This window comes from Dermochelys coriacea, chromosome 26 (assembly GCF_009764565.3).
Source record: "Dermochelys coriacea isolate rDerCor1 chromosome 26, rDerCor1.pri.v4, whole genome shotgun sequence".
Classification (NCBI taxonomy): Eukaryota; Metazoa; Chordata; order Testudines; family Dermochelyidae; genus Dermochelys; species Dermochelys coriacea.
Genome location: NC_050093.1, coordinates 2,519,369 through 2,546,144, shown reverse-complemented (window position 1 = coordinate 2,546,144; position 26,776 = coordinate 2,519,369). Strand labels below are relative to the sequence as shown.

At 52.3% G+C, this 26,776-nt stretch overlaps 1 protein-coding gene across 1 annotated transcript in view; it reads left to right on the top strand.

Moving 5' to 3' along the window:
- The first annotated feature begins 399 nt into the window (after nucleotides 1–399).
- ADGRA2 (adhesion G protein-coupled receptor A2) overlaps nucleotides 400–26,776 on the top strand; it is a 108,190-nt gene continuing 81,813 nt past the window's right edge. Inside the window, 2 exon segments of the mRNA XM_043502918.1 lie at nucleotides 400–765; nucleotides 767–916. Of these exon segments, the coding sequence (XP_043358853.1) occupies nucleotides 488–765; nucleotides 767–916 (428 nt within the window). The 5' untranslated portion in view covers nucleotides 400–487.

The following is a 26,776-nucleotide window of genomic DNA, read 5'->3' as shown; positions in this document are numbered from 1 at the left end:
GAGTGGGGGCAGGTCGGGCTGGGGGGCTTATACACCGCCCAAGGGCTGCGTCCCCCAGAGGCCGGGCAGGGGGCGTGGGGGGGAGGTTCCCTCTACCTCTCCCCAGATCCTTCCTCCAGTGGGGCTGGGCGGGGGAGCAGGACGGCGGGGAGTCCGGGTGCGGCGGGGGAAGGAAGCGCCCGGGGCCCGAGATTCGGAAGGGGGCGCACGTGGGCGGGGGGCGCTGGGGCGCAGCGGGGGGCGCGGGAACCCCGCCGCTTTGCACGGGAGCCGGGGCGAGCGCGGAGCCCGGCGGCTGAGGGGGCGCGCGCAAGTCGGGGGGCCCCGGGCGCGCTGGGAGCGGGGAGGCGCTAGGGCCCCGCAGCTGGGCCTGGCGGAGCGGGGGAGGGACCCGAGCGGCAGCCGCAGGAGCCGCTAGGTCCCATCCAGAGCGCAGCAGCCGGACACTTCCCCGCCGGCAGCCGCGCAGCCGGGGACCCCCCCGACCATGCCGCGGGCAGCGCAGGGCACCGGGCGGTCGCGGGAGGCGGCCGGGCGCCGGGAGGGCGGAGAGCCCTGGAAGGAGCCGGGACCCCCGGGACCTGGCTGTAGGCTGCGCCCAGGGCCGGCCCTTCCCCCAGCGGAGCCCCGGCCGGGGGCGGCGTCTCGTGGCTCGGGGGCGCCCGGCGAGGATGGGCTGATGGGCTCGGGGCCGCCCCGCGGGATGCGCTGCGCGGCCGGGCTGCTCTGCCTGGCCGCCTGGCTGTGCGCGGGGGCGCCCGCAGCTGCCCGCGCGGACCCCGCGCTGCAAGTGCGCGGGGGAGCGGCCCAAGGGGCCGGGCCTGCCCGCCGCGGCCCGCAGGAAGGTGACGTGCGGCGACCAGGAGCTGCTGGAGCCGCCCGACCCGCGCCTGCTGCCCAACGCCACGGTCAGCCTGTGAGTAGCGGGCGCGGGGCAGAGACACCCCCTCCCCCCGGCACCCAACCGCCCGGGATCCCGCTGCGCCCTCCCCAGCGCCCACCCGCCCGCCGCACCCCAACCGCCCGGGATCCCGCTGCGCCCTCCCCAGCGCCCACCGCGCCCGCCGCACCCCAACCGCCCGGGATCCCGCTGCCCCTCCCCAGCGCCCACCGCTCCCCAACCGCCCCGGGATCCCGCTGCGCCCTCCCCAGCGCCACCCGCCCGCCGCACCCCAACCGCCCGGGATCCCGCTGCGCCTTCCCCAGCGCCCACCGCACCCCAACAGCCCCGGGATCCCGCTGCGCCCTCCCCAGCGCCCACCGCTCCCCAACCGCCCCGGGATCCCGCTGCGCCCTCCCCAGCGCCCGCCGCACCCCAACCGCCCCGGGATCCCGCTGCGCCCTCCCCAGCGCCCACCCGCCCGCCGCACCCCAACCCCCGGGATCCCGCTGCCCCTCCCCAGCGCCCACCGCTCCCCAACAGCCCCGGGATCCCGCTGCCCCTCCAGCGCCCCCGCCCCCAACAGCCCCGGGATCCCGCTGCGCCTTCCCCAGCGCCCACCGCACCCCAACAGCCCCGGGATCCCGCTGCCCCTCCAGCGCCCACCGCACCCCAACAGCCCCGGGATCCCACTGCCCCTCCAGCGCCCGCCGCACCCCACCAGCCCCGGGTTCCTGCTGCCTCTCCAGCGCCCACCCACCGCACCCCAACAGCCCCGGATTCCTGCTTCCCCTCCAGCGCTCGCCCACCGCACCTCCAACAGCCCCGGGTTCCTGCTCCCCCTCCAGCGCCCGCCCACCGCACCCCAACAGCCCCGGGTTCCTGCTCCCCTCCAGCGCCCGCCCACCGCACCCCCAACAGCCCCGGGTTCCTGCTCCCCCTCCAGCGCCCACCGCGCCCCCAACAACCCCGGGTTCCCGCTGCCCCCTCCCCAGCGCCCACCAACCATACCCCTAACAGTCCCTGGTTCCTGCTGCTCCCTCCAGCACCCACCCACCATACCCCCAACAGCCCCTGGTTCCTGCTGCCTGGTACAGCACCCACTGTACCCCTAACAGCCCCAGGTTCCTGCTGCCCCCTCCCCAGCACCCACTGTACCCCAACAGCCCCTGGTTCCTGCTGCCCGTTCCAGCACACACTGTCCCCGCATCTTGCACCTCTAGCACCCACTGCCCCCACCTGCTGTCCATACCCCTAACAGCCCCTGTCCCCCACCACCCTGTCCAGCACCCACTGCCCCCCATCTGCTGATCCCCCAGCACCCACTGTGCCCGCCCAGCACCCACTGTCCGTACCCCTAACAGCCACTGGTTCCCGCTGTCTTGTCCAGCACCCACTGCCCCCCATCTGCTGGTCCCTCCCATACCCACTGACCATACACCTAACAGCTGTAGACTCCTCCTGCCTGCTCCCAGCATGATTCCCCTCATACCTGTTGCCTGTGCACCCAGAATGACTCCCACTGCCAACCCCACATCCAGTGTGCCCCTCTCTACCTGCCCCCCAGCATCCACCATCCCCAGCCATCAATCTCTCCTGTCTGCCCCCAGTACCCACCCTGATTCTCCCTACCTGCCCCATACACACCCAGAATGACTTTCCTACCTACCCCTGTGCATCTCTCTGCATTCCCCCAACACCCCACCCAGTGTCACCCGGTGACTGCTCCCAAAGTTCTCCTTCTGCCAGCCCCTCCACTTGCCCCCCCCCAGCACTCTCACATACATCTCCCTTTTTTGTCTCCAGTCACTTTGCTTCCCTTATGCCAGACTCTTTCTCTGTGTGTAAACTCCGCTGGGCTGTTGGAATCCAGGGCCCAGCGCTCCCTGGCCAGAGGGGACGGTGGGAAGTGTGTGTGTGTGTGTTTGTTGAGGGCTGTTAGCAGGCACCCGTTTCCAAACCACATAATGACCAGGCCAGGCCCCTGCCCTGGGGAGGCGGGGGTGGGGCTGAGAGTTCAGGCACATGATTGGGATGATGATGACTTCTGTTGCGGGACCAGTGCTCACTAGCGATGGAGGTGAGGTGAATGGAGGAGGCTGTGTGTGGGAGCCTTGCACACATGGACCTTGTCTGTACAGAACAAGACTTAATTTCCTAAGATCTCCCATCGTCGCAGCTGTGCCCAGGGGGTGACAGTGGGAGCTGGTGCGGGCAAGGTACTGTCAGCATTCTAGCCGCCATGGGGTCTGAGTGCACCGGTGGAAAACGTGCATAAGCACAGCCAGGGTGTGGGGGGCCATTCCTAGAACATCTGGGACATGGAAGAAGGCTCCATGCAGGGAGGATAGAAAACCCACGGGCAGCAACTCAGGCTCCAACTGCGTCTTGGACCTGGCGACTTCCAAATGTGCCGCTCTTGGTGCACTTGTTGGACTCAATCTCGCAGCCTGTGCTCAGGTCAATAGTTCCACTGACTTCATTAGCACCACTCACCAGAATAAGGTCCATCCATTCTCAGACCTGTTCGTATCAGTCATAATCTTTAAGAAGACTGGAAGAATGGAAGTGGCTAGATAGGTGAGATCATGACTGTAAAAAATTCTCTTTGTGGGCCTGATCCAGAGCCCACTGAAACTAGTGGAAAGAGGCCCATTGATTTCAGTGGGCCTTGAATCAGGATGGGTCCTGTTTCCTACTGGGCTGTATTGGCAAAAGTTCCTAGTGCAGACCAGGCCTGAAAATCAGTTTCACTTTGGTTTATAGTCAGTTTCATTTCCACCTTTTCCTTTGGCAACATCTGGGGCTTTACACAGAGAGCTTTTGTTTGAAAACAACTGTTTCCACTGGAAATAATAACACACACCTTTCTTAAAATAGCTCCCCTCCCCTCAGTTTGATCTGGCAATGTAAAGTAGGGAAGGTTTTAAAAGTTCCATCTATCTTTTCATTGTAATACACTTGATTTTCAGTGGTTTGTACACACAAGTGGTCTCGCAGTTGAAACTTGTCTTAAAAGTCCTCGGAACCCCACTTTGTCGTTTGAAGCAATGTTAATACTACTTTACACTTATTTAGACCCTGATCCTGCAAAGGGTTTTGCACTTGCTTAGCCGTACATGCAGTAAGCAGGGTTCACTGGGACTGGCCGCAGGGTGTGATGTTAAGCATATGGGTTCAGTCCCTGATCTTGCAAAGACTTAGGTGTCTGCTTCATTCTATACATTGTGAATTGTCCTATTGAAGTCAACCGGACTATTTGCCGTGCATAAAGTCAAGCACTTGCATAAGTGTTTGTAGGACTGGGGCATGTTTTCTGACCTTCAGCACATAGGCAGTGGAGCAATTTTTAAAAAGCAAGGCAATGTTCGTGTTCTGTGTTTAACTCTGGTTTGGATTTACTCCTGCATCAGTTTTTTTTAAGACTGTTAGTATTTGGTGGTGGTGCACTTATCAGTTTGTTGTTTTTTTTAATGACAAAAGAAGGAAATTTGTTTTTAAAGCCTTGACATGTGCATGCAGTGGCTGTGTGAATCATTCAAGTTCAGAAAGGGTGGGGTTACTCTAGCAAGCAAGCCTGGTGCTCTGGTGCCTGACACATTTGGGATTCTGTTCATAAAGTGCATTTTATCCCCCTGGCCCTGTTTTAGCCTGTGCACTAGAACGCTTGGCTAAGATTTTCAAAAGTGAGTAGTGATTTCATGTGCCCAGCTTGTATCGCTTTAAAAGGGTCTGATTCTCAGAGTGTGGGTGTTCAGCGCTTTCTGAAAATCAGGTCCCTTTCAGAGATCTCAAGCTGGGTCCCTGAAAAATGAAGTATCCAGATTCTCTAGTCCTTTTTGGAAATCTTGGCCAGTGGGTGCGCCTGCTTGTGTGTGTACATATATAGGAATAACCTATTTTGGCAATGTGAAAATCTTCCCACAAAGACAACACTAAAGATGTAACTACAATAATGCCACTGTAAATAGTCCCAAAACAATAAAACCAGTGAATTTCATAATTAACACTGATACCTGCCATGTGTAATCCACTCTCTCCTTTAATTACCACCATACATAACTTAGAAATTCTGTTAAGACATCTGATCACTTTTCTCACTTCCCAGAGAAAACTGCTTTTTATTTTTATATTTTTTCAGTTTACATCCCTTCCTCTTCCAAATGTGCACTGGGGCCCTGATTCAGTAGTGCAGTCTTATTCAGTAAAATACACAAGCACATGCTCTAATGCTTTGTTGAACTGGGGCTTGGGTGTGTGGCTAAAGGACTTTATTAGCTGCTGCTGAAATGCTGTATAGGAGGAAAGAACCAAACCACACTGAGTGGCGGGGACGGTGAAAGCAGAATGGGCATTTTGAAGTTTGTCTTTCACTGATTTAACATTGCTAGGTATTACCAATTTTCAGTAATTTGGCTCTTAGAAGGAGAAGCTCATTTGCTGATAGGGTCATATAGAGACAGCATGCAATGCAAAGTAGCAAAGCCTGATTGACCATACAATGAACATTAAGGGGGCACCACTCAAACCTGACATGAAACTGACAAACACAGGCAGAAAGCTACAAATATTCAGTGACCCCAGACTTTAGTGTCCAACACTAAACGTGATTTATTCTAAACCTTTTCCAGATGGAAAAATCAAAACCAGAGGCTTTTAGTTGATGAGCAGCCCCTTTAGATTACGAGGCCGTAGTGGCTTGGTCTTCCATTGGGTTTAAAGTAGGAAAGCATCAGTTGGCCCGTGAGAGTCACTGTGCGTTCCGTTCTCTGTAGGTACTCACGCCACTCTCATCACTGTCGTTTCTGAACACCTTCCAGTCCTGCATTAAGCAACATGAATAACATCTATTTCTCAATGAGTGCTACTGCTGAAAAAATAGTTGCATTTCAAACCCATTCTGAGGATCTGATGGGGAAGATCTCTGGGCAAAGCTCCTGAATAACTCCCCAGGAGAGACTCTTTAGATAAAGTTGTAGAGCAGCTGATTCTTCGTGGGAAATGTTTGGGTACATTTTGTTTAAAACAATAATAATAACACTTGGCACTTAAAAGTAGGGCCCTAATTCTGATCGTCTTCAGGTATGGCCAGAATACAGGAACACCTTGGGCCTGAACGACCAGCCCTAATTCTGGCTAGCTTCTGTGCCCAGGCAAGTTATTCCTGCCAGAAAGTGATGTAACTAGGATGGCACAGGGGTGCATGGGCCCTGGCCAGGGCAGTACGTGCTAAAACACATGGAGCACGCTCCCTGACCCACCGTGAACCGCTCCTCTGCTGTTCTGCCTGCCTGCGGAGGAGGTTGGGGGAGACCAGAATGTTTGAGCTGCAGCCAGAGTAGGGAGCACCCATGCCTGTGCGTGACCCACAGGCAGAACATGGTCCTGCTATGTTGTAAGAGCCCCGATGGTTTGAGTGTCTGCCTCTTTTTTTTTTCTTTTAAACCACTAGGGGTGTTTGATAGAGCAAAGATCTTTGTGGCTTCAGAGCCTCAGCAATTGCGGCTGCTTATTCACCCCTCAAGTGAGACTCCTCGCTGGTATTACAGGTTTCAGAGTAGCAGACATGTTAGTCCGTATTCACAAAAAGAAGAGGAGGACTTGTGGCATCTTAGAGACTAACAAATTTAGTCTCTACCAGACTAACACGGCTGCTACTCTGAAACCGTTCATTATGCAAGGCACTGAATTTAGCCGTATGGAGTCTGAATGCATCCGATGAAGTAAGCTGTAGCTCACGGAAGCTTATGCTCAAATAAATTTGTTAGTCTCTAAGGTGCCACAAGTCCTCCTGTTCTTTTTGCTGGTATTACAGTTCTCCCCGCTGCAGCCAGAGGGAAGGCATGGGGAAAATCATCATCATCAGCAGCAATGAGCCAGTGCATCCAAGATCCTGGTTTCATATGAATGTATCCAGTAATAGAGGCTAGGATTAGAGAGATCCAGGCACAGAGGCAGAGCCACCTCTAAAGCCTTCCATCAGGTGTTAGAGGGTTGACCTCCCCGGATTAAACCCCAGTCTAGGCAGCCTGCGCTGCTTTGGGCTCTCTTCCCATAGTGGCATGAGTGACATGGATGAGAGGATCAGAATCCATGATTTGTGTTTTCCTGCCGTGTCTGTGATGAATGGTGGATCCTCATGGAAAGCCTTCAGTTTAGAGAAAGTACAGCACGTTTTCTCTCCATCGAGCTCCCCCCATGGGGATCAGTGCTACGCAGATAGATAGAAGCAAAACCAGTGAAATGCCGGCAGATGTTTAACTACAGAAATTAATTCCATGTGGTGGAACATCTCTGGCAAAGGAAGAGGCCTGATGTGCAAAGAACCGGGGATGCTGAGTGTGGGGATTGTCTGCTCTGCCATTCGATTGAAGTCCTCACCTGGTGCCTGAGAGGCTCCACGCAGCATTGCAACTCCAGGGGAGCCGCACGGCTAAGGGCTTGAACCTGCAAGGTGCCCAGCACCCTCCAGTCCTATTGAAGGCTGTTGAAGTTGAAGTTGCTCAGTATCTTGCAGGGTCAAGTCTTAAATAGCCACAGCTGTCTTAGCACGACATTCTGCATGGCTTGGCTCTGTCCTCTTGCCAAAGCAACTCCGTCACCTGGAGGCAATTTCTAAGGAAATGGAACAGCTGCAGGTATGGGGTGTTGTTGGCACTGGTTAGAACTTTTGTGCTTTGTTATTGCAAAAAAAAAAAAAAGCAATTTCTTCAGCATGCAACCATTAGAAACCTGCCTCTGCTAATGCTCTTCTCTAGCGCCGACGACCCAAGGGCAGGCACGCTCACGTGCAGGGGGGAAGTGTGCAAAGGGGGAAAGGGGATTAGGCCACTAATATCCTAGTGCAGCCTGAACAAAAGTTGCCAGTTTGCACTTGTTTATGTATGTCTCTCACCCGCCCTTGCATACATGCATACATTGGTTCACAGATATGGGTTTATACGTGCCATAGGAGCTGGTCTGTGGCTTGTTTTGGGGCTTTTACAGCTACTCTGGTTGGCACAAAGAGCCATTATCCAAGCTGCAGCCCTGTGGATTAGTAATGGAAGAAACACCCGAGGCTCGCCAGACTGTTTTCCTTTCCTTAGGGACAGGGCTGGAGGGTTCCCTAAAGTGCATTCTTCCTGTGTGGGTCACTTATTTTAAATGGCCCAAGTTTTGGGTTTCCCACCACTTCTCTGGGAAAATCACTTGTCTGCTCAGGATGGTCCATGCCCGCGTTACTATTGCAAATGTCGATACCTTTTGAAATAAAAATCTGATTTCACAACTTAGCTCCTGTGCATTAGATTCCAAGCAGGTGAGCCCAGTGAAGCAGAGTTTCTCTCTCTCTCTCCTCCCTGCCCTTTCTGTTACGTGGTAGTGAAGATGCCTTAGAAGACTCTTTGAGGGTTGTGTGAGTGAGATCATCCAGGAGCCCTCAACCTTCTACCTCAGCCCCACAGGCCTGAGCAACCACACTTGAGACGGATATATTTGTGTATCCAAAACTGGGCTTCTAGTGGCACCCTTTTGCAACCATAGTTTATGGTGTGAATGCCGCTGCTCTGTTATAAAGTCCAGCACACCCTTACATGGGGTTCCATTCAGTCTGGCCTCGCATCGCCCCATCTGGCAGTGTGTGGGTGAAGAGAGAATGCAGTTCTGCCTCTCGTGTCACTTCTGATGTTCGTCCAAAGGCACTGCAAGGTGACGGGACCCTTTCAGACCTGTATTAACAAGGTTTTAATTCCAACCCCCTCGGAATGACCTCTGTGCTAATAGCCTAATGGAAAAAGTACTGTATTCTTAACAAGACACAGATAGCCGTGTTAGGCCATAGCCAACCCTGCTGTTACACACGCAGGAGTCCAAAACTCTTCCAGATGTGGAATTCTAGAGCAGGCCTCGTTTATGCACACAGCTTGATTGCACCAAAATTGCATACTGTCTGGGGGAATATAGGGTTTCGACTTATGACCAATTTCCAGTTCTACTTGAACTGCCCTCACTGAGTCCTGTTTATCCTGGGCCTTGCAGATGGTTTCTTTCTGAAACCCTTTGCAGCCTCTTATTTGTTATTTATTGGGCTGCAGTTGTGGCAGCTTTTCTCCCCCCCACCCCTTCTTCTCTTTGAAAAAATAGTCTCCCAAAGGCAGAGAGACTCTGGCGGCTCGCACGCTGATTTAAATCTTGGCCAGGCTAGGGAACTGGAACTAAGAAGATTGTATGGTAGAGCACATGTGGACGTGAGGGCTCATTCTGCAGGCTTCCGCCTCAGCCTCCAGTACCTGCCCAAGGTGTAAAGAGGACACGTCTGTGGAGCAGGCCAAAGTTGTTAGGCTCCTTTGAGGTGGGTGTGAGGAAGGCCGGTCTTTGGAGGAGGGGTACTGTACGTGTATTTGAGCAAGCTTCCATTTTGTTAGGAAATGCCTTGGCCAGCAACTACCTTGACTCCTCTCTGAGATGAACCTCAGTGGTTCCTCTCACAGTCATCCCGTAGTCCCCGTATAGCAGAGACTTTCTGCTCGAGATGGGGTTGCTGAGCGGCTCTGATCTCCGGGACATGTAACCACTCTGCCAAAGGATTTGAGGCTCATGCTGGGCTGGGCTGGGGCCGCACAGAGCTCTCCTCCACAGAAGTGCTCAGAGAGTCATTTTCCTGCCTAGTTGTTCTGGTCTGAGTCTGGCCCAAGCTGATAGTGACTGCAAACTGTTCCCATCTGATGGCTCCTTTGTGCCTGTGTGAAACCACTTTGGTGGGTCTCAGCCCTTCTCCCAGAGAATGCCACCTGGCACTAATTGGCCCCCTGGTTGGCAGGTTTGCCAGCGGTGATGAGGAGTCAATGAACCATGGAAACTGAGCTCTTCTCTGGCCTGCTGAGACACAGACCCATTGTATGATTACAGACCGTACAGCGGTCTGTCACCAGAGGATCTGAAGAAGGATGGTCCAGTGCTTAGGATGTTAGCCTAGTACTTGGGAGACGTGGGTTCAAGTCCCTCCTCCACTGCTAAGGGCTGTGGGAAAGCCTAGAGGAGCAATACGGTTCAGACAGAGACATCCCTTAGGGGAGGATTTATTAACGGGGATACTCTGTATCCTAGTAAAGAGGGGAGGATGCACGTTGACAAAGTACTGATAGGAACTGAAGAGAAACATTCAGGTGAAAAAAAGTCCCATTCAATTACATCACATGAAGGCAGACAATTAAATATTGATAAATGTAATAAGTGCTTATGTACAAATGCTAGAAGTCTAAATACTAAGATGGGTGACCTTGAGTGCCTGGTATTAAATGAGGATATAGATATGACGGGTATCGCAGACACTTGGTGGAATGATTAATATCAAATGGGACACGGTAATACCAGGGTACAAAATATATGGGAATGACAAGTAAGTCGCACTATGTGGGAAAGAAAGCATAGAGTCAAATACAATAAAATCTTAGGTTTCAGAGTAGCAGCCGTGTTAGTCTGTATTCGCAAAAAGAAAAGGAGTACTTGTGGCACCTTAGAGACTAACAAATTTATTAGAGCATAAGCTTTCGTGAGCTACAGCTCACTTCATCGATGAAGTGAGCTGTAGCTCACGAAAGCTTATGCTCTAATAAATTTGTTAGTCTCTAAGGTGCCACAAGTACTCCTTTTCTTTTTAATAAAAATCTTACATGACTCACACAGTACCATCAAATCTCTATGGACAGAAATTCCATGCCTGAACAATAAGAGTGTAGCCGTAGGAATATACTATTGATCACCTGACCAAGATGCTAACTGTGATTGTGAAATGCTCAGGGGGATCAGAGAGGCTACAAAAACAGATAATGGGGGACTTCAATGTCCCCATACTGATTGTAATGTGTCACCTGAGGATGGGATGCAGAGATAAAATTTCTAGGCTCCATTAACAACTGCTTCTTGGAGCAGCTAGTCCTGGAACCCACAAGGGGAGAGAGAATTCTTGTTTTAGTCCTAAGTGGCCCACATGATCCATCCAAAAGTGAATACAGCTGAACCACCTCTGTACCCACTGACTAGCAGATAGCTAATGTAATGACAATTTTTAAAATGTGCTTCAGAGGCGATCCTGGCAGCTACAGGCTGTTTTAGTACTGGGAAAATTGGTTGAAACTATAGTAAAGAACAGAATCATCAGACACATAGAGGTACACAGTATTTTGGGGAAGAGTCAGTGTGCCTCTTATAAAGGGAAATCATGCCTCACCAATCTATTAGACTTCTCTGACTGGGTCAACAAGCATGTGGACAAGGGTCACCCAGTGTGCATAGTGTACTTGGACTTTCGGAAAGCATTTGACAATGTCTCTCACCAACAGCTCTGAAGCAAAGTAAGCAGTGATAGAATAAGAGGGAAGAACCTCTAATGGATCAGGAACTGGTTAAAAGACAGGAAACAAAGGGGGTAGGAATAATTGCCAGTTTTCACAGTGGAGAGAATTAAATAGCGGGGTCCCCAGGGATCTGTACTGGAACCTGTGCTGTTCAACATATTCATAAACGGTCTGGAAAAAGGAGTAACCCCCTCCATATAACCCAAGAATGATGAGTCACCTGATATTAATAGGCAGCAGATTTAAAACAGACAAAAAGAAGTACTTCTTCACCCAAAGCACCGTCAACCTGTGGAACTCATTGCCAGGATATGTTGTGAAGGCCAAAAGTATAACTGGGTTCAAAAAAGAATTAGATAAGTTCATGGAGGATAGGTCCATCAATGGCTATTAGCCAAGATGCTCAGTGATGCAACCCCATGCTCTGGGTGACCCTAGCCTCTGACTGCCAGAAGCTGGGGCTGGATGACAGGGGATGGATCATTCAATAATTTCCTGTTCTGGTCATTCCCGCTGAAGCGTCTGGCACCAGCCACTGGCAGAAGATAGGATACTAGATGAGATGGACTATTGGTCTGGCGCAGTATGGCTGTTCTTATGTTCTTACAAGTTCCTTGTGTGATCTTGGGGAAATCATTTAGCCTCTGTGTGCCTCCGTTTCCCCTCTGTGGAATGGGGAAAATGGCACTGTTCTACCTCACAGGAGTGTTGTGAGGATACATACTTTGTACATCAGATAAGTATGGAAGAGAGATTTCAGTGCTTCACCAAGGTAGGTCAGTGCTGCTGGTCCTGTTCTGAAGATGGGGAGGGGAAGTGACTCACCCATGGACACACAGCTGGTCAGTGGCTGAGCTGGGAATAGACCCCACCAGCGATGGGTGCGTGTGTGGGTGCTCAGTGGAAAGCTCCCCTCCCACCCCAGCATTGGGAGGATGTTGACTTTCACCCCAGAGCAGCTGCTCCTTCCCCATGTGTTCCTGATCATCCCTGAGTGTGAGCATGACTGGCTGGCGGAAGCGAGCGTCTGCAAAGCGTTCCAAGGGAGGTAAAGCCTGTAGCCTCCCAGCCTTGTGTTTGCCCCCCGCGGGCGCGCCGGAGTCCTGGTGCACCCTGGCTCCCGCAGAGCGGGCTGTGGGGGGTTCCCCGGGAGGGCTGAGCAATGCCCATGTTCTGTAGACGCTGCCGGGCTGTGTTGGATTGTAATCCAGGTCCTCACTGCTGCAGCTGGCGGGCCTGGCTTGCGGAGGGTACATTCTGCTTTGCAGCATGCAGTGGCGCTCTGAATGGATACGGGCCTGGGGTTTCCTCTGCCCTTCCTAGCCCCTTCGAGCTGTGCCCTTATGGTGTGACGTGCCTAGGTCCGGGTGTGGGGGAGCACTGGTGGGCCACACCTTGTGCTGCGGTGATTGTGCTGCTGACCAGAAAGGGCCACCTTGAGCCACAGGGGCTTTCACGGCTGCTGGGTCCATCAGTGGGTGCTGGCACCTGAACAGGGGTTGAAAACGAGAGGTGTCAGAAAGCAAACCAATGCGCAGGCCTTGGTTAGTGTGTTGGGGGGTAGGCCAGCCCCTTTCTCTCTCTGCACCGTATTTCAACCTGGCCACCTCCCCCAGAGCTTCAGGTGGCAGTTTGGACTCTTGGCTGACTGACCCGTTCCAGCTCTCTTGAGCCAAGCTGCCAGGTATTTGGAACGTGAACACTGGCCCACCAGGGGAGGCTGGGCCAGCAAATCATCAGCTGCCCCTTGGGGTGTGGTCTGGGGGGGAGAAGGACCTGCCTGTGCTCAGTCTGCTGGAACTGGCAAGGGGATTTCTGCTCCCCTAAAGGAGAGGTGGGTGCACAGGCACTGCACTTACGCTGGAGCAGCTGCTGGAAAGGGCTGAATTGTTTGTTCGGTATCCATCAATGAAATCCCATTAGCTGGAATCGATTGCGTCATCCCTCGTCTGGATTGAAAAGGGGAGCTGGCTCGCCCCGTTCCAGCAGCCGTTCTTGTATCCATTTGTTCATTGTCCATCCGACTGAGCGAATGCCTCTGGCTGCTGCCCTCTCTCATGGAGCTATGCCCTGCATGGGTCATGTTGCGTTTGTTGTCAGTCCCTGTGCGTGGCTCGCCCCAAATTGTGATGCCAGCTGGTTTAGGGCAAGAACATCTGGGATGCAGGAGCTTGGGAGTGATGGGAGGAAGGGTTCATGCATCAGGCTGGGGAACAGCCTCCAAGGAAGCGGTGGCAGGCTCATTTCATGGGACGTTTGGTGTTTAGTCATAAAGTCATGCGCTGGGGAACATGTGGTCAATAACGAGCCTTGCAGTAGCCAGCTGTAAGAGATTGAGCGGCACCCCGATAGTCTTCTCACACCTCTTGAGTTCGGGGCTTGTGTAGCTAGTGGATTTCTTGCCAATCACCATGAGTTCTACTTTGATCCACTTTGGCTGAAAATATTGGCTTTTCCTTATTTTACTGCTGTGTCCCACATAATTTAGAAACGACCTCATCCCTTTGACAACAGCTGCACCAGGGCTGTTCCTAAACCACCCTGAAATGCGCAGCTTTGAGCCCCGGGCTCTGCCTCAGTTCCATCCTGTTAGGATCTTCTGGGGACAGCTGCAGAGGGCAGCTGGCTTTGCTGTGGTGCTCTCCTCCCCTCTCCCAAGATCTGCTGTGGCTCCGTCCGGGCTCCTGAAATGTGAGCTGGCAGCTGGTGCTTTGTGCTCCAGGTTTGTGTAGCAAAGGCAGTAAATTACTGTGACGTTAAGGCCAAGCAAGGGGGCTCCATAGGTCGCTCCGGACACCTGTTGCTGCCAACCAGGCCTGGCAAGCCTCAGGCGCCCAGGACAGGTCAGTGATGGGGTGGAGCGCGAGCCAGGCCAATTACTCAGACAGCACTTAGCCGCCATCCGTTCCTAGAGAGATCTACGCCCTCTCCGCACGTCTCTGCAAGCATCCCTCAGTTCTACGCACATGTGGTACTTTCCTGCACGTGGTTTTGTTCCCCTCTGAACCAGGAGGTGGTTTGCTTTTTGAAATGGGTGGCAGTTAAACAGGAAGGCATGCCCTGGAGGGGTGCTGTTTTTTCACTCCTCTCTGAGCACAGTGCCCAAAACCAAGGGCTGTTGTTTTAGAATCAGCATCAGGTGTTGGGCAGGTGAGGTGTTTGCCTGCCTGCTGGCTGGTCCCAATCCTTTGCCAGCAATGGATCAGGAAAGGGAATCTGAGAGCAGCACAGCATGGGGCAGAGTGGGAGGCAAGGCAGAGAATGTGGCCCATGCTCCGAGCACAGAACCTTTTGTGCAATCAGAATTAGCATCCACTTGTCCTTCCCCAACACTGGGAGCTTGCTGTGGGTTTCGTGCCTGATCCAGCCATCGGCATGTGTCCGTGCGGAGCTTTCTGCAGGAATGCTCTGCAAAGTGGCGTGTGAGGGATGGCTCAGGGAGGGCAGTGGGGCCTGAGAGCCGTCGGCATGGTGAAAGCTCCAGGCCATTCACATCCCTGCTTCCCTTACTCTTCTCCTTTGTTTTCTCCTTGTTCCTCACCTTCATTTCAACTCTTCCTCCTTCTGGGGGCATAAATAACATGGCCACTGATCCGGATTTTATAGGGTCTGTTGATGAGACCGTCTAGGTTCCCCCTTCCCCACCCTCTTGTGCTAGGAGCTGCCCCAGCGCCATGCATTACTGCTTTCGTCTGAGGAATGAGTCGTCCAGGGCACCTAGCCCCGAGCCTGGTATAAACCTGCCTGCCACATAAAACCTGTTTGCCTTCCTCCCCCAGATTGGGCACATCTGGATCACCTTTCCTTGAACGGGAGGCACAACATATAGGCGAGCGCTGCAGGGGCGGGGAAATACCTTGGTTGGTTACTTGCTGGGCTGCAGTGTGCGTCTCTAAGGTTGTGTTTTCCTCACAGGCAAGAACAAGACAGTGTTGTGATGTGACATGGGGTCAGCCCTGGCTCTGTTTGTAATGCAGGGGTCAAGTAGGGCAGACAGGCGTTGTAAGAGCATAGAGGGCTTAAACATGTAATTATGTAATAACATAATATGTAACATGTAATATGCTGCCCTTAGCATCACCTTTCATCTCAGGCTGTCGAAGGGCTTTACTGTGAGAGAGGGGACTGAGCCCTAGCGGTAAGGTGATCTCCCCAAGAGCACACAGCAAGTCTGTTGAGGGAGAAGAATCCAGGAGTCCTGACTCAGGATACTCTGCTCTACTCTCTGCTTCCTGGCATGTTTCATAAAGTGACAGAATTGAGTATGGAGCCATGCATCCTCCCAGCAGGGCAACTCTGCCGGGGCTCTGAGCATGGTTGGATCCCCCTTGCTGCCCGCTGTCCTTGTTTGATTGCGAGTTTTGTGATATTTAGTGGCTTTTCTTAAAGCCCCATCTCCTGGAGTCAGGTGATTACATGAGAATCTCAACTTTCTTCTCTGTCTCTCTTTTAAAGTAACTTTCTGGCTTTCTTGGTTGTGGCGAAAAGCTGGAAAAGGTAAATCCTGAAGGCAAATAAGCCCCCAATCTGTATTGGTTTTAAAAAAATCTCCTGGTTTTTCAGCCAATCTCCTGATTGTTTTGGCAATGCTGGAAACCTCACAGCAGCGTGCCAATTCTCTGCTGGCGCAGGGAGCCCTTCCCCCCCGCTTGGTATCTGATGTGTCGTGGAGGTCTTACTGCCTGCGCCATGCTGGCCATTTCACACTCTCTCTGGGATTTTATTTTTCCTGTTCTAACAAAAGCAAGTGTTGGAACAATAATTTTCAGCCCTCCAAAATAGCCTGCTTTGACGTGAGCCTCAAGACAACGCCCTGGGCATGTTGCAGCAAAGGGAAGAGCCCCTGAGCGTGTGAAAACAAAGCAGGGAGCTGGCTGGGAGGTAAGGTCAGGGGTGCCACTTGGTTATGCCCTGGCTGGTCAGCAGCCTGGATTTCTTTGTCTGCCCTGATTAGGTCAGTGGGATTTTAGCTCTTAGCTGCAGTGGCACAAGGGGACCCAGAGTGGGGTGTGGTGGTTTTTCGGCGTTGGGTCACTAGTTCAAGTCTAAACCCTAGTGACCTGTGGCTTCTGAGATGGATGTAATGGCTTTCCACCCATTTCAGATCATAAAGGCCAACCTGCAGTTGGCAGCATTGGCCCGTTTCTGCAGAGAGAGACTCAGGAAGGAATGTGTCCTGGAGACAGGGCTCCCCTGTGGTCCACCGGCAGCGATCATCTGTCGCGGTCAGGGGATAGGCCCAGAGGAGTCAGTGTGTGGGGGGATACCACTGCTGCTTCCTGTGGCTTGTAATCTAGCACCTTTCACCCACACGAAACCCACGTTTAGACTGTCCAGTGCAAACCGATGAGTTCTCCCCTCCCCCCGGGAGTGGCCCGTAACGCATCAGCTCTCGATCCATGTGCTTTAAATTAATGCTCTTAGAAAGCAAAGCATTAATCCTCCCCCTCTATTACTGAGCTCCCATCTGATGGTATTTGCCTTTCTGCTGCACGTCTCCATCCTGCCGACCGCGCTCTGACCGAGGGTGGCTAGCATCTCACCACCTCCTTTTTTGGTGGGGGTTGTAGGAAGTTTATTGTTTTAGCCGCTCTGTTTCTGGAGCCGTTGTTTATCCAAGTGGATTCTAGCGGGCTTGAGAAAACAACCTGGTCTTTTCGCTTTTGGCTCCTCTTTCGTGATTTTAAAAAAAATCCCCCATGTTGACGCTCAGCGGTGACTCTACAGTGCTGCGGCAGGCCTCAGCACCCAGCAATTAAGTCCTATTAGCTTCAAACCCCTGGAACCTCTCGGAGACTCTGCACAACAGGGTTTTGACACAACCCCAAACACGCTCCACATTAGGGGGCGTCAAGTGTTGTACAAAAGCCGAAGCTCTTCTGGGCTCAGAGGAATCCCGACAGCTGCTACATCTGTGCCTAGTGCTCCTCGGTGCGACTCTCCAAGGATGGTGTTGTCTGCCCAGTGCCCTGAGCCTGCCTGCCACTGGGCTGCTGCCAGTTATTTCCATTTGACTCCGTGCTTTAATTCCTAATCCCCGCATTGTCCAACAAGACTTTTCCAGCCCTCGCTCAATTAGCCAATTAAAGTGTATAGTGCGGCTGCAGCATGTTCCCAGGGTGGAGTGGCAAGAGCGGGGAATGAGAAGCCATCCCACCCACCTACTGTGTTAAATGCTACATTTTGTCATGCTTATGGTGGTGTGAGGTATTATTCACATTGTATTAGTGCCAAGAGGCACCGCTGAGACCCGGGCCCCTTATGCTGGGCGCTGAATAGACACATAGTTCCTGCCCTGAAGAATTTACAGTCTGAATGGACAAGACCAACATGGGGTGGGAGGGGAAACTGAGGTACAAAGGGGCCATGCCTTGCTCCTAGTCGCACAGTAGATGAGTGGCTGAGCTGGGGACGGAGCCCTGGCCACTGGACCACACTGCCTCTCATGATAGAGGGTGGCTTGGTTTTTCGGGTGTCCAGCGTCAGGATAGCTGCAGCTGCAGTGCCTCCCTTTTGATGCTGCTCTGTCTGCAGACTCCAAAGCATTAATAGTTTCGTTCCCTTGTTCTGTCTGAGCAGAGTGTCTTGGTCCTTTCCCACTCCCCCTGCACAGGAGATTAAAGTGTGAACGTATTTAGCAAAAGGCCGTGTAAGTTGGAATCTCGTGAGTTAACGTTTGGTTGGGTAGCTTCCGGCACTCCCTGCTCTGAGGGTCCCCGCAACATCCAGAGCCAAAGCAGAGTCCCTGCTCCGGAGGAGGACCGTGCTGCTTTCATGGTCTGCCAAGTGTCTGTGTATGTGAGGAGCAGATGCAGCCAGCTGGGAGGAGAGGGGATCTGGGACCAGGCTGCACAGCCTGGGAGAGGAATGCAGGGAGGGAAACGGGAGGGGGGAAGTCGCTTCCCTTGCTGAAGCTTCCTGGATGTTTCAGTCTCTGAAGTCTCCCCTGCCAATACCCATGTCCCTCCTCAACTTGCTCTGGAGCCTGCACTTAGTGCCGCGGTTATTGGGTGGTTATCCATAGCTTGTCCCCACCTTCGAGAGGGGACAGTGCTGACAGGGCAAGGAGGCTTTGGAATCAGTTGACTCTCCTGCTCTCTGCTTCATTATGGAGCCAAACCTGGGGGGGGGGGAGTCCTAAGTAAATAAACAACTAAAAGAGTCAATAACAGGAAAGGGTCTGGAAAGAGAAGGCAGGAGCCCAGTCAAATGAGGCCCTGCAGCCATGCATACAAAGTGTGGTTTCGTTTTTCATCAGCATCCAATTCTGTACAGAGTGGTCTGGCCTGGGACCTTCCCTCCCATCCGGCCCCTCCAGGCCCCTGCCAAGGGAAGCATAGCCCAGGGCACAGCACACCCCACAGCAGCCTTGTCCTGTACATCGGGAGAGTTCTGACTCAACGCGCCCGGGGGGCAAGGTCCCAGCTGTCCTATCTGGTAACTGCCTGGCGGATGCAGCAGCCAGTTCTGTGCCAGGGCTTGTGTCTCCCTTGTCAAGGTGGGGACAGGCCAGTGAGAAGGGGGCAGTATAGGCAAGGTAGGAGGAGTCAGGCTGACCTTCCCCCTAACGCTTGGTGCCCGGACCTCGTTCTGCTTTCGTGAACCAGGCCTGAGCTCTCATGGGTAACTGGCAGCAGGAGGCTTTTTCATAGAATCCTAGAATATCAGGGTTGGAAGGGACCTCAGGAGGTCATCTAGTCCAACTCCCTGCTCAAAGCAGGACCAATCCCCAACTAAATCATCCCAGCCAGGGCTTTGTCAAGCCTGACCTTAAAAACTTCTAAGGAAGGAGATTCCACCACCTCCCTAGGGAATCCATTCCAGTGCTTCACCACCCTCCTAGTGAAAAAGTTTTTCCTAATATCCAATCTAAACCTCCCCCATTGCAACTTGAGACCATTACTCCTCGTTCTGTCATCTGCTACCACTGAGAACAGTCTAGATCCATCCTCTTTGGAACCCCTTTCAGGTAATTGAAAGCAGCTATCAAATCCCCCCTCATTCTTCTCTTCCGCAGACTAACTAATCCCAGTTCCCTCAGCTTCTCCTCTTAAGTCATGTGTTCCAGTCCCCTAATCATTTCTGTTGCCCTCCGCTGGATGTTTTCCAATTTTTCTACATCCTTCTTGTGGTGTGGGGCCCAAAACTGGACACAGTACTCCAGATGAAGCCTCACCAATGTCGAATAGAGGGGAATGATCATGTCCCTCGATCTGCTGGCAATGCCCCTACTTATACATCCCAAAATGCCATTGGCCTTCTTGGCAACAAGGGCACACTGTTGACTCATATCCAGCTTCTCGTCCACTGTAACCCCTAGGTCCTTTCCTGCAGAACTGCTGCCTAGCCATTCGGTCCCTAGTCTGTGGCGGTGCATGGGATTCTTCCGTCCTAAGTGCAGGACTCTGCACTTGTCCTTGTTGAACCTCATCAGATTTCTTTTGGCCCAATCCTCTAATTTGTCTAGGTCCCTCTATATCCTATCCCTACCCTCCAGTGTATCTACCTCTCCTCCTAATTTAGTGTCATCTGCAAACTTGCTGAGGGTGCAATCCACACCATCCTCCAGATCATTAATGAAGATATTGAACAAAACCGGCTCGAGGACCGACCCTTGGGGCATTCCACTTGATACTGGCTGCCAGCTAGACATGGAGCCATTGATCGTAGTGATCAATGTTGAGCCTGTTGAGCCTGACAATCTAGCCAACTTTCTATCCACCTTAGAGTCCATTCATCCAGCCCATACTTCTTTAGCTTGCTGGCAAGAATACTGTGGGAGACAGTGTCAAAAGCTTTGCTAAAGTCAAGGAACAACACGTCCACTGCTTTCCCCTCATCCACAGAGCCAGTTATCTCGTCATAGAAGGCAATTAGATTAGTCAGGCATGACTTGCCCTTGGTGAATCCATGCTGACTGTTCCTGATCACTTTCCACTCCTCTAAGTGCTCCAGAATTGATTCCTTGAGGACCTGCTCCATGATTTTTCCAGGGTCTGAGGTGAGGCTGACTGGCCTGTAGTTCCCAGGATCCTTTTTTAAAGATGGGCACTACATTAGCCTTTTTCCAGTCGTCCAGGACCTCCCCCGATCGCCATGAGTTTTCAAAGATAATGGCCAATGGCTCTGCAATCACATCCGCCAACTCCTTTAGCGCTCTCGGATGCAGTGCATCTGGCCCCGTGGACTTGTGCTCATCCAGCTTTTCTAAATAGTCCCGAACCACTTTCTTCAAAGAGGGCTGGTCACCTCCTCCCCATGCTGTACTGCCCAGTGCAGCAGTCTGGGAGCTGACCTTGTTCATGAAGACAGAGGCAAAAAAAGCATTGAGTACATTAGCTTTTTCCACATCCCCTATCACTAGGTTGCCTCCCTCATTCAGTAAGGGGCCCACACTTTCCTTGACTTTCTTCTTGTTGCTAACATACCTGAAGAAACCCTTCTTGTTACTCTTAACATCTCTTTCTAGCTGCAACTCCAGGTGTGATTTGGCCTTCCTGATTTCACTCCTGCATGCTTGGGGACAGAGATAAAGGCAAAGCGACACATCCTCAGTAAGAGTATGAGAGTGAGTCTCTTTAAGGGTGGATGGTGGGTTTTTAGTTCCGGCGTTTCCACCACACTGGGATGGAGACAGTGATTTCTTTGGGGGCGGGTGGCTGGGGGAGCTGGGCAGGGTTGGGGTAATGAGACGAAGGGTGGTCCGGGGTGAAGGCCCTGGGCAGGACTCAGGAGATGGGGGTTCAGTTCCCAGCTCTGCCACAGACTCCTTGGGGAACTTGGGCCAGTCACTTTGGGTGGAATTTTCAAAAGTGCCCCAGTGAGTTAGGAGCCCAGCAGACCCACTGAAAGATCTGCCCCTCGGCAACCCACCCGTCTTCTCCTGGGCCTAAAGATCTACTCCAAAGCATCCCACCCAACATCTCTTGGGCCTCAGTTCCCCATTCGTGCAGTGAAGATGACGGTTTGCAGGAATGACTGGGTGGTATTCTCTGGCCTGTGTTATGCAGCCGCTCAGAGCCGATGATCACAATGTTCCTTTCTGGCCTTAAAATCTATCCGTCAGAAAGCACATGAACGCTTTGCTTCCAGGACGAATTCCGAATCCACAGCCGCCTCTGGCAGACCGAGTGGCTTTGTGGGGAGAGATTCCCATTGTGTCAATGCAATGGAATCCCCGGCTGTGCAGTCCCGTGGCGGGTTTTTTGGCCTGGAGACTCTTGAGGCGAGAGGTTCTGCTCGCTCTCCTCCCGCTGAGACTGCATGCAGAGGATGGCAGCCCTCCCTCCAGGCCCAGCTGGGATGCATCTCTGGACCGGAGAGAGAGGCAGGGCCTGGATCCCTGTTGCCCACATGCCTGTCGGGCCCTGTGACTCTGCTCCCAGACGCTGTGTGCAGATACGTGGGAATGCGTATACAATCCACATGCGTTTAAGGCATGCGTGCGTTACACAGACAGAGGATGACATCACACTCGGGGGTACCCGCAGATGTACTGTCACTGAGAGCATAGTTTGCCCCGTCTCTCATTCCGTTGGGCAGGGTAGCACCGATTGGCATAATCACCCACTTCTCATTGTGGGGTTTGGGGTTTAGCGCTGGTTCCTGGCTTCAGTGTGGTGGAGTTAGACCCCTGATGCTATTTGGGTGTAATGTGGACCGTCCCCCTCGGGTGGGCTGGTGAGTCCAGGAGAGGCCCTGCTCTCAGAGGGGTTTCCTCGGGAACAGCCCGAACACCGAACTCCCTGCTGTATGGTTACAGGAGGGGCAAAGGGGGGGAATGGACTTGGGACTCACATTTGTAAGTTTCAGAGTAGCAGCCGTGTTAGTCTGTATCCGCAAAAAGAAAAGGAGTACTTGTGGCACCTTAGAGACTAACAAATTTATTTGAGCATAAGCTTTTGTGAGCTATGGCTCGCTTCATCGGATGCATGCAAGTTTGAGACTCCAGGACACTTTTTAGATGCCGTTCACTCTCTGCCTGATGGCTAGTTACCCCATCAGTTTAGGGACCAGATACAACACAGACCTGCTTCTGAAGGGGGCTTCCTTGGGAGAATCTGCCAGGCAGCTGCTGCCTCTAAAACCAGCTAGAGTTAACTGGGTCTGTGATCCCAAAGGAAATGCTTCTCCAACGCAGCGGTTCGGACTCTGTTGGCTGGGGTAATGTGTCTCTCCTCCCACCCGTTCCTGTGTGTGCAGAATGCTTTGTGGGAAGGGGAATAGGTTTCTTTCCCTCCCAAAAGGCTTTTCTCTTCCACTCGGAAGGTGAATTGGAGCTTTTTTTGTTGTCTAGAAGGGCGTATTGTGTGCCTACTGCTTGGAGTAGGGGGCTGGGAATCAGGATTCCTGGTTTCTGTTCCTGGGTCTGCCTCGACTCACTGCTGACCTGTGGGCAAGCTCCTGAGCTGGGCTGTGCCTTAGTTCCCTCATCTGGGAAATGGAGACACTAAATCCTTCCCCTGCTTGCAGGAGTTGATAGCGGGGTTTGCATGGCTTAATGAAGCTTTATGGCATGTGCCTATTTGAGCTCCTCTGGTGAAAGACTTCATTGATTGCAAAGTGATACTATGAGAGTTGTAAGTTTTATTTTTGTGCAGAGAGAAATTAAGGGAAGTGGCTTGAACTCCTGCGGGGAGGTGGCTGACATTCCACAGCTCCTCTCAGTCCCTGCCGATGTGGCTTGTGTATCTGTCCCATGCAGATTTGGGATGAAGCATCTGATGCTGCTTCTTGGTGGTTTTCTTTGTCTAGATTTCTGGCGGTCAAGTCACCGGCAATGGCTAATAACCCCTAGTAATCTTCTCAGATCCCAGGGATGAGGTCCAGCCGAACTTCCTTTTGTTTAAAACAAAGTGTTGGTTTTGCACTGTGCTGACTCCTTCCCTCCGCGCGCTGCTTAGTTTTAGCTCATATTTAGCAAATGCTCAGTTTTATTTGGATGATTGCTTTCACAGGCGTCAGTTCTGCGGCGGCTGTGTCATTCTAAGGGCTCACACGCTGCACTGATGATGGCCAGAACAAGTCCACTAAATGTACCCCAGGCTTTCCCACTGCCTCTGCACAAGGGCACTTCCTTTGCTTATGCCATCTTCTCACTCCGGTTCTGCTGTTCCTGGGCCCAGGGAGCCACCTGCAGAATGCCTGAGGTGAAATCGCAGACCCCCTCGAAGGTGATGGGAGTTTTTCTATTTATTTCAGTGGAACAAGGTTTGCACACCAGACATTTGCTGTCTGACAGGTAGATTCCAAGCTCTGACCTTCTCATGCCCTTTCCCCTGGGGGAAACGGAGACTGCCCTGGTTCTGGAGTCACCAATGCAGTTGGTAATCATGGTGAGGCTAGGAAGAAGGCTACTGCATCTCCATTAACAATAACAATATATAGCTTTACTATAGTGCATTTCATCTGTAGATCTCCAAGTACTTTACAAAGGGGGCCAGCAGCATAATTCCCGTTCTCCAGATGGTGAAACTGAGACACAACAAAGTGAAGTGGGTCACCCAGCAGAGCAGCAGCAGAAGTGGGAATAGAACAAAGGTGTCCCATGTCCCAGTCTGGTGCTCTGTCCACTAGGCCACACTGCTTCCCTTAGCCATATTGCCTCACCGAGGGGCCACCAATAGCTGTCCCCACTCCTTGCTTTTCTAGAAGCCAGAAGGGGAGCGCAAGTGTGGGAGGGAACGTTTATCCCAGTCTCATTTTATTTTCAAATATTTGCTCGGTGCAACCCCCTGGGGCTGTGGTGGGTGGCGTGAAAAGGCTCCTTGTTGCACTGGGGTGCTTGCTGCAGAGCTTCCCAGGCAGAAACAAGAAACCATTGCCCAGCAGGCCGGAGCATGACACTGGGTGTCAACTTAGCTCCTGCCTCTGGAGAAGCAGCCTTTCGCCCTAGGGGAATAGGGCCCCTGTCTTGGGTGGGGTTTCAGGATTCAGGTTGGGCATCCGGAGGTACCTTGGACTATAACCAGATTTGGTTGGATTGTGACTTTACTGGAGGAAACTGGACAAATATCTGGGACTCGGAAAATTCTGCCTGCCGGATTCCAGCTGGAGTGGGGGACGGACTTTCATCAGCTCCCAAGGGCAGCAACTTGCTACTGGAAGATTCTTGCTTGTGCGCAGTTGGTCAGGTGCCGGCAGTCACCCGGGCTGGATCAGCAGTGACTGTACACTGGACCCTGTCTGCTAGCTGGTCAGTGGCCCCTGGTGGCTCTCTGCCCCATTCCCAGTGGGACTCGTGTGCCCCTCACAGAAAGTACCGTCCCTGCCAGCACTGAACTCCTGTCTCTGGGGGAAGCCCATGGAGGGAAGCCACAGAGACTGAACTCCCCGTCACCCTACAGGCAGGTCCCACCAGGTGAAGTCCCAGATGCATGGGTGTAGAGGGGTGGAGCAGTCTTGCTCTGCTGATACCTCTAATCTGTTGGTTAGCAGAGCATGTGTCCTAGAGCAGTGAGGACTGAGTACGCCCTGTCTCCAGCAGGCAGATTTCTGTAGACCAGGAGAAAACCAGCCAGTGAACTGCGCCTCTAACGGCAGCCAAAGCCCCTAATGCCCCTCTTGCTGCATGGGACCCATGTGCTGCCAGTTAGCTGCGAAAACTGCACCGGGCAGGGGATGAATTGCCCAGGCATTCTCCACCCCTGCCCCTTGAAGGGTGTTAGGCTGCTTCCCAGCTCTGTGGGAGAGGGGACGGGGACGAATCCTCACAATGCAGCCTGGCTCCTGCCTCGAGGGTCTACATTATGACATGCATTGTGCGCGGCTGCCCCTTGGCAGATCTCTCTGTGCACTGCGCACTGGGGGTGAAAACTGGACCTGGGAGTTACGCAGCCGTTCTCGGCAAATACATTTTGGCCTTCACTATTCAGCTTCCCAGTGGTTTCGTACAAATGTACTGTAAATCTGTTTGCCTTGTAATACCAAGTTAAATGACTCCTGTCAGGGTCTGAACACTAGGTGAGTGAGGCTTATAAGTGAAGCTGAGTAATTTTTAACACAAATATTTTGCTAACATTAGGAAGGGTCAGGGACTAGTGGAGACCCCAACTCTGCTGCTGACTTGCCGTGTGTCCTCGGGGCCTCAGAAGAAAGGCTGTTGCCTAGAGATTGTAAAGTGATTTGACTTTCTTGGAGGAAAGGTGCCATGTTACAACATAATATTATTTGTATCTCAGAGACAGAAGCAAATAGCTTGTTTGGAAAAGGCTGAGACATTGCTGTGAATAAGAACAGCCGCTGCGCTCGCAATAGCAAGGGAGAATTGCAAGGCTTGTCGCACCTCATGCAGGAGGGTGTGAGCTGATCACCAGCTGGGGTCAGGAAGAAAGTCCATCCCCCATACACAGTGTGTTAGGCTGTCTCTGCACCTTCCCCTAAAGCAGAGGTTTTCAATCTGTGTCAGCAGACAGTGTCTAAGATTTGTCTCCATTCAAATTTTTTTAGGGGTACGCAAATGACAAAAGGTTGAAAACCACTGCTCTAAAGCATCTAGCATTGGCCGCTGTCTCAGGGAGGAACCGCACTTGAATGGAGCATTGCTCCTTTCTGGAGTGACGATTCTTAGGTTCACGTTTGTGCACATAAGCAGTCGATGAGGCTCTCTCCTTTTACAAAGAGAGGCAGAGCTCAGAAAAAGCGGAAATATATTCTTCCTGATGCTCATTAGCAGTGGAGTTTCCATGAGCATTTGCAGACACTCCGATCTCCATCCCAGAGGAACCTGCTGTCTCGTGATAGAGTTCACAAGCACTTTGTGCTTGTGGCTCACAGAAAGTCTGCCAGCCTGGGTCTGTGAATTCAGAGTAAAAGTTTTGCAAGCACATTAGTTTCCCAACTGTTGATCACTAGTTTGACTGAGATTGCAGTGGTTGTATCTACCGCAGCTTTTTGCTGTTGGCTGGGGGCCGGGAGAGGGGGTGTCGTTTTCTTGTGGCAAAGAATGGAGATACCTGGGCTTTTGGAACTTCCCTGGACAGTAAGCTATTTTCTCCAGAGTAATCTATATGATCTCACCAAAAATGGACTCATTTACAAGGGTGCTGCCGGCTTAGGCTAGGCCCAGAATTTAAGGTCGCATTACAGTAGGAATCTCAAACCTGATACAGGGCAGCATTTCAACACCTGCTTAATTATTATAAGCACATGTTTAAGTGATTTCCTGAATCGGGGCCCCACTGGTTCAAATCTTGAAGTTCTTCTTCAGCTTTCACTTACTCCGTAGGCAAACAAAACTTCCATTGACTTGGGTGGGAATTTGCCTGCCAAATGAAACTGAACCAAGGCAACAGGAGTTAGCCCAGAATTAATGAAAATGTTTTCATGTATCACATTTTTTAAAAAGAAAGTTAATCTTTTAAAATTTGATAGTGTAGGCTACCCAAACAAAACTACCCACCCTGCTAGTGCATGAGGGCTGGAAAAGGAAGTCAAAGCCAGAGAGAGCTGGTTGGAAAATAGAAAGTGTATTTCAAATATATACTATTTTACATTTTTTGGGGGGGGGCAGTGTTAAATCTTGTTTTGATGTGGGGGGGCCCCTTTTTCTCTTCTTTAA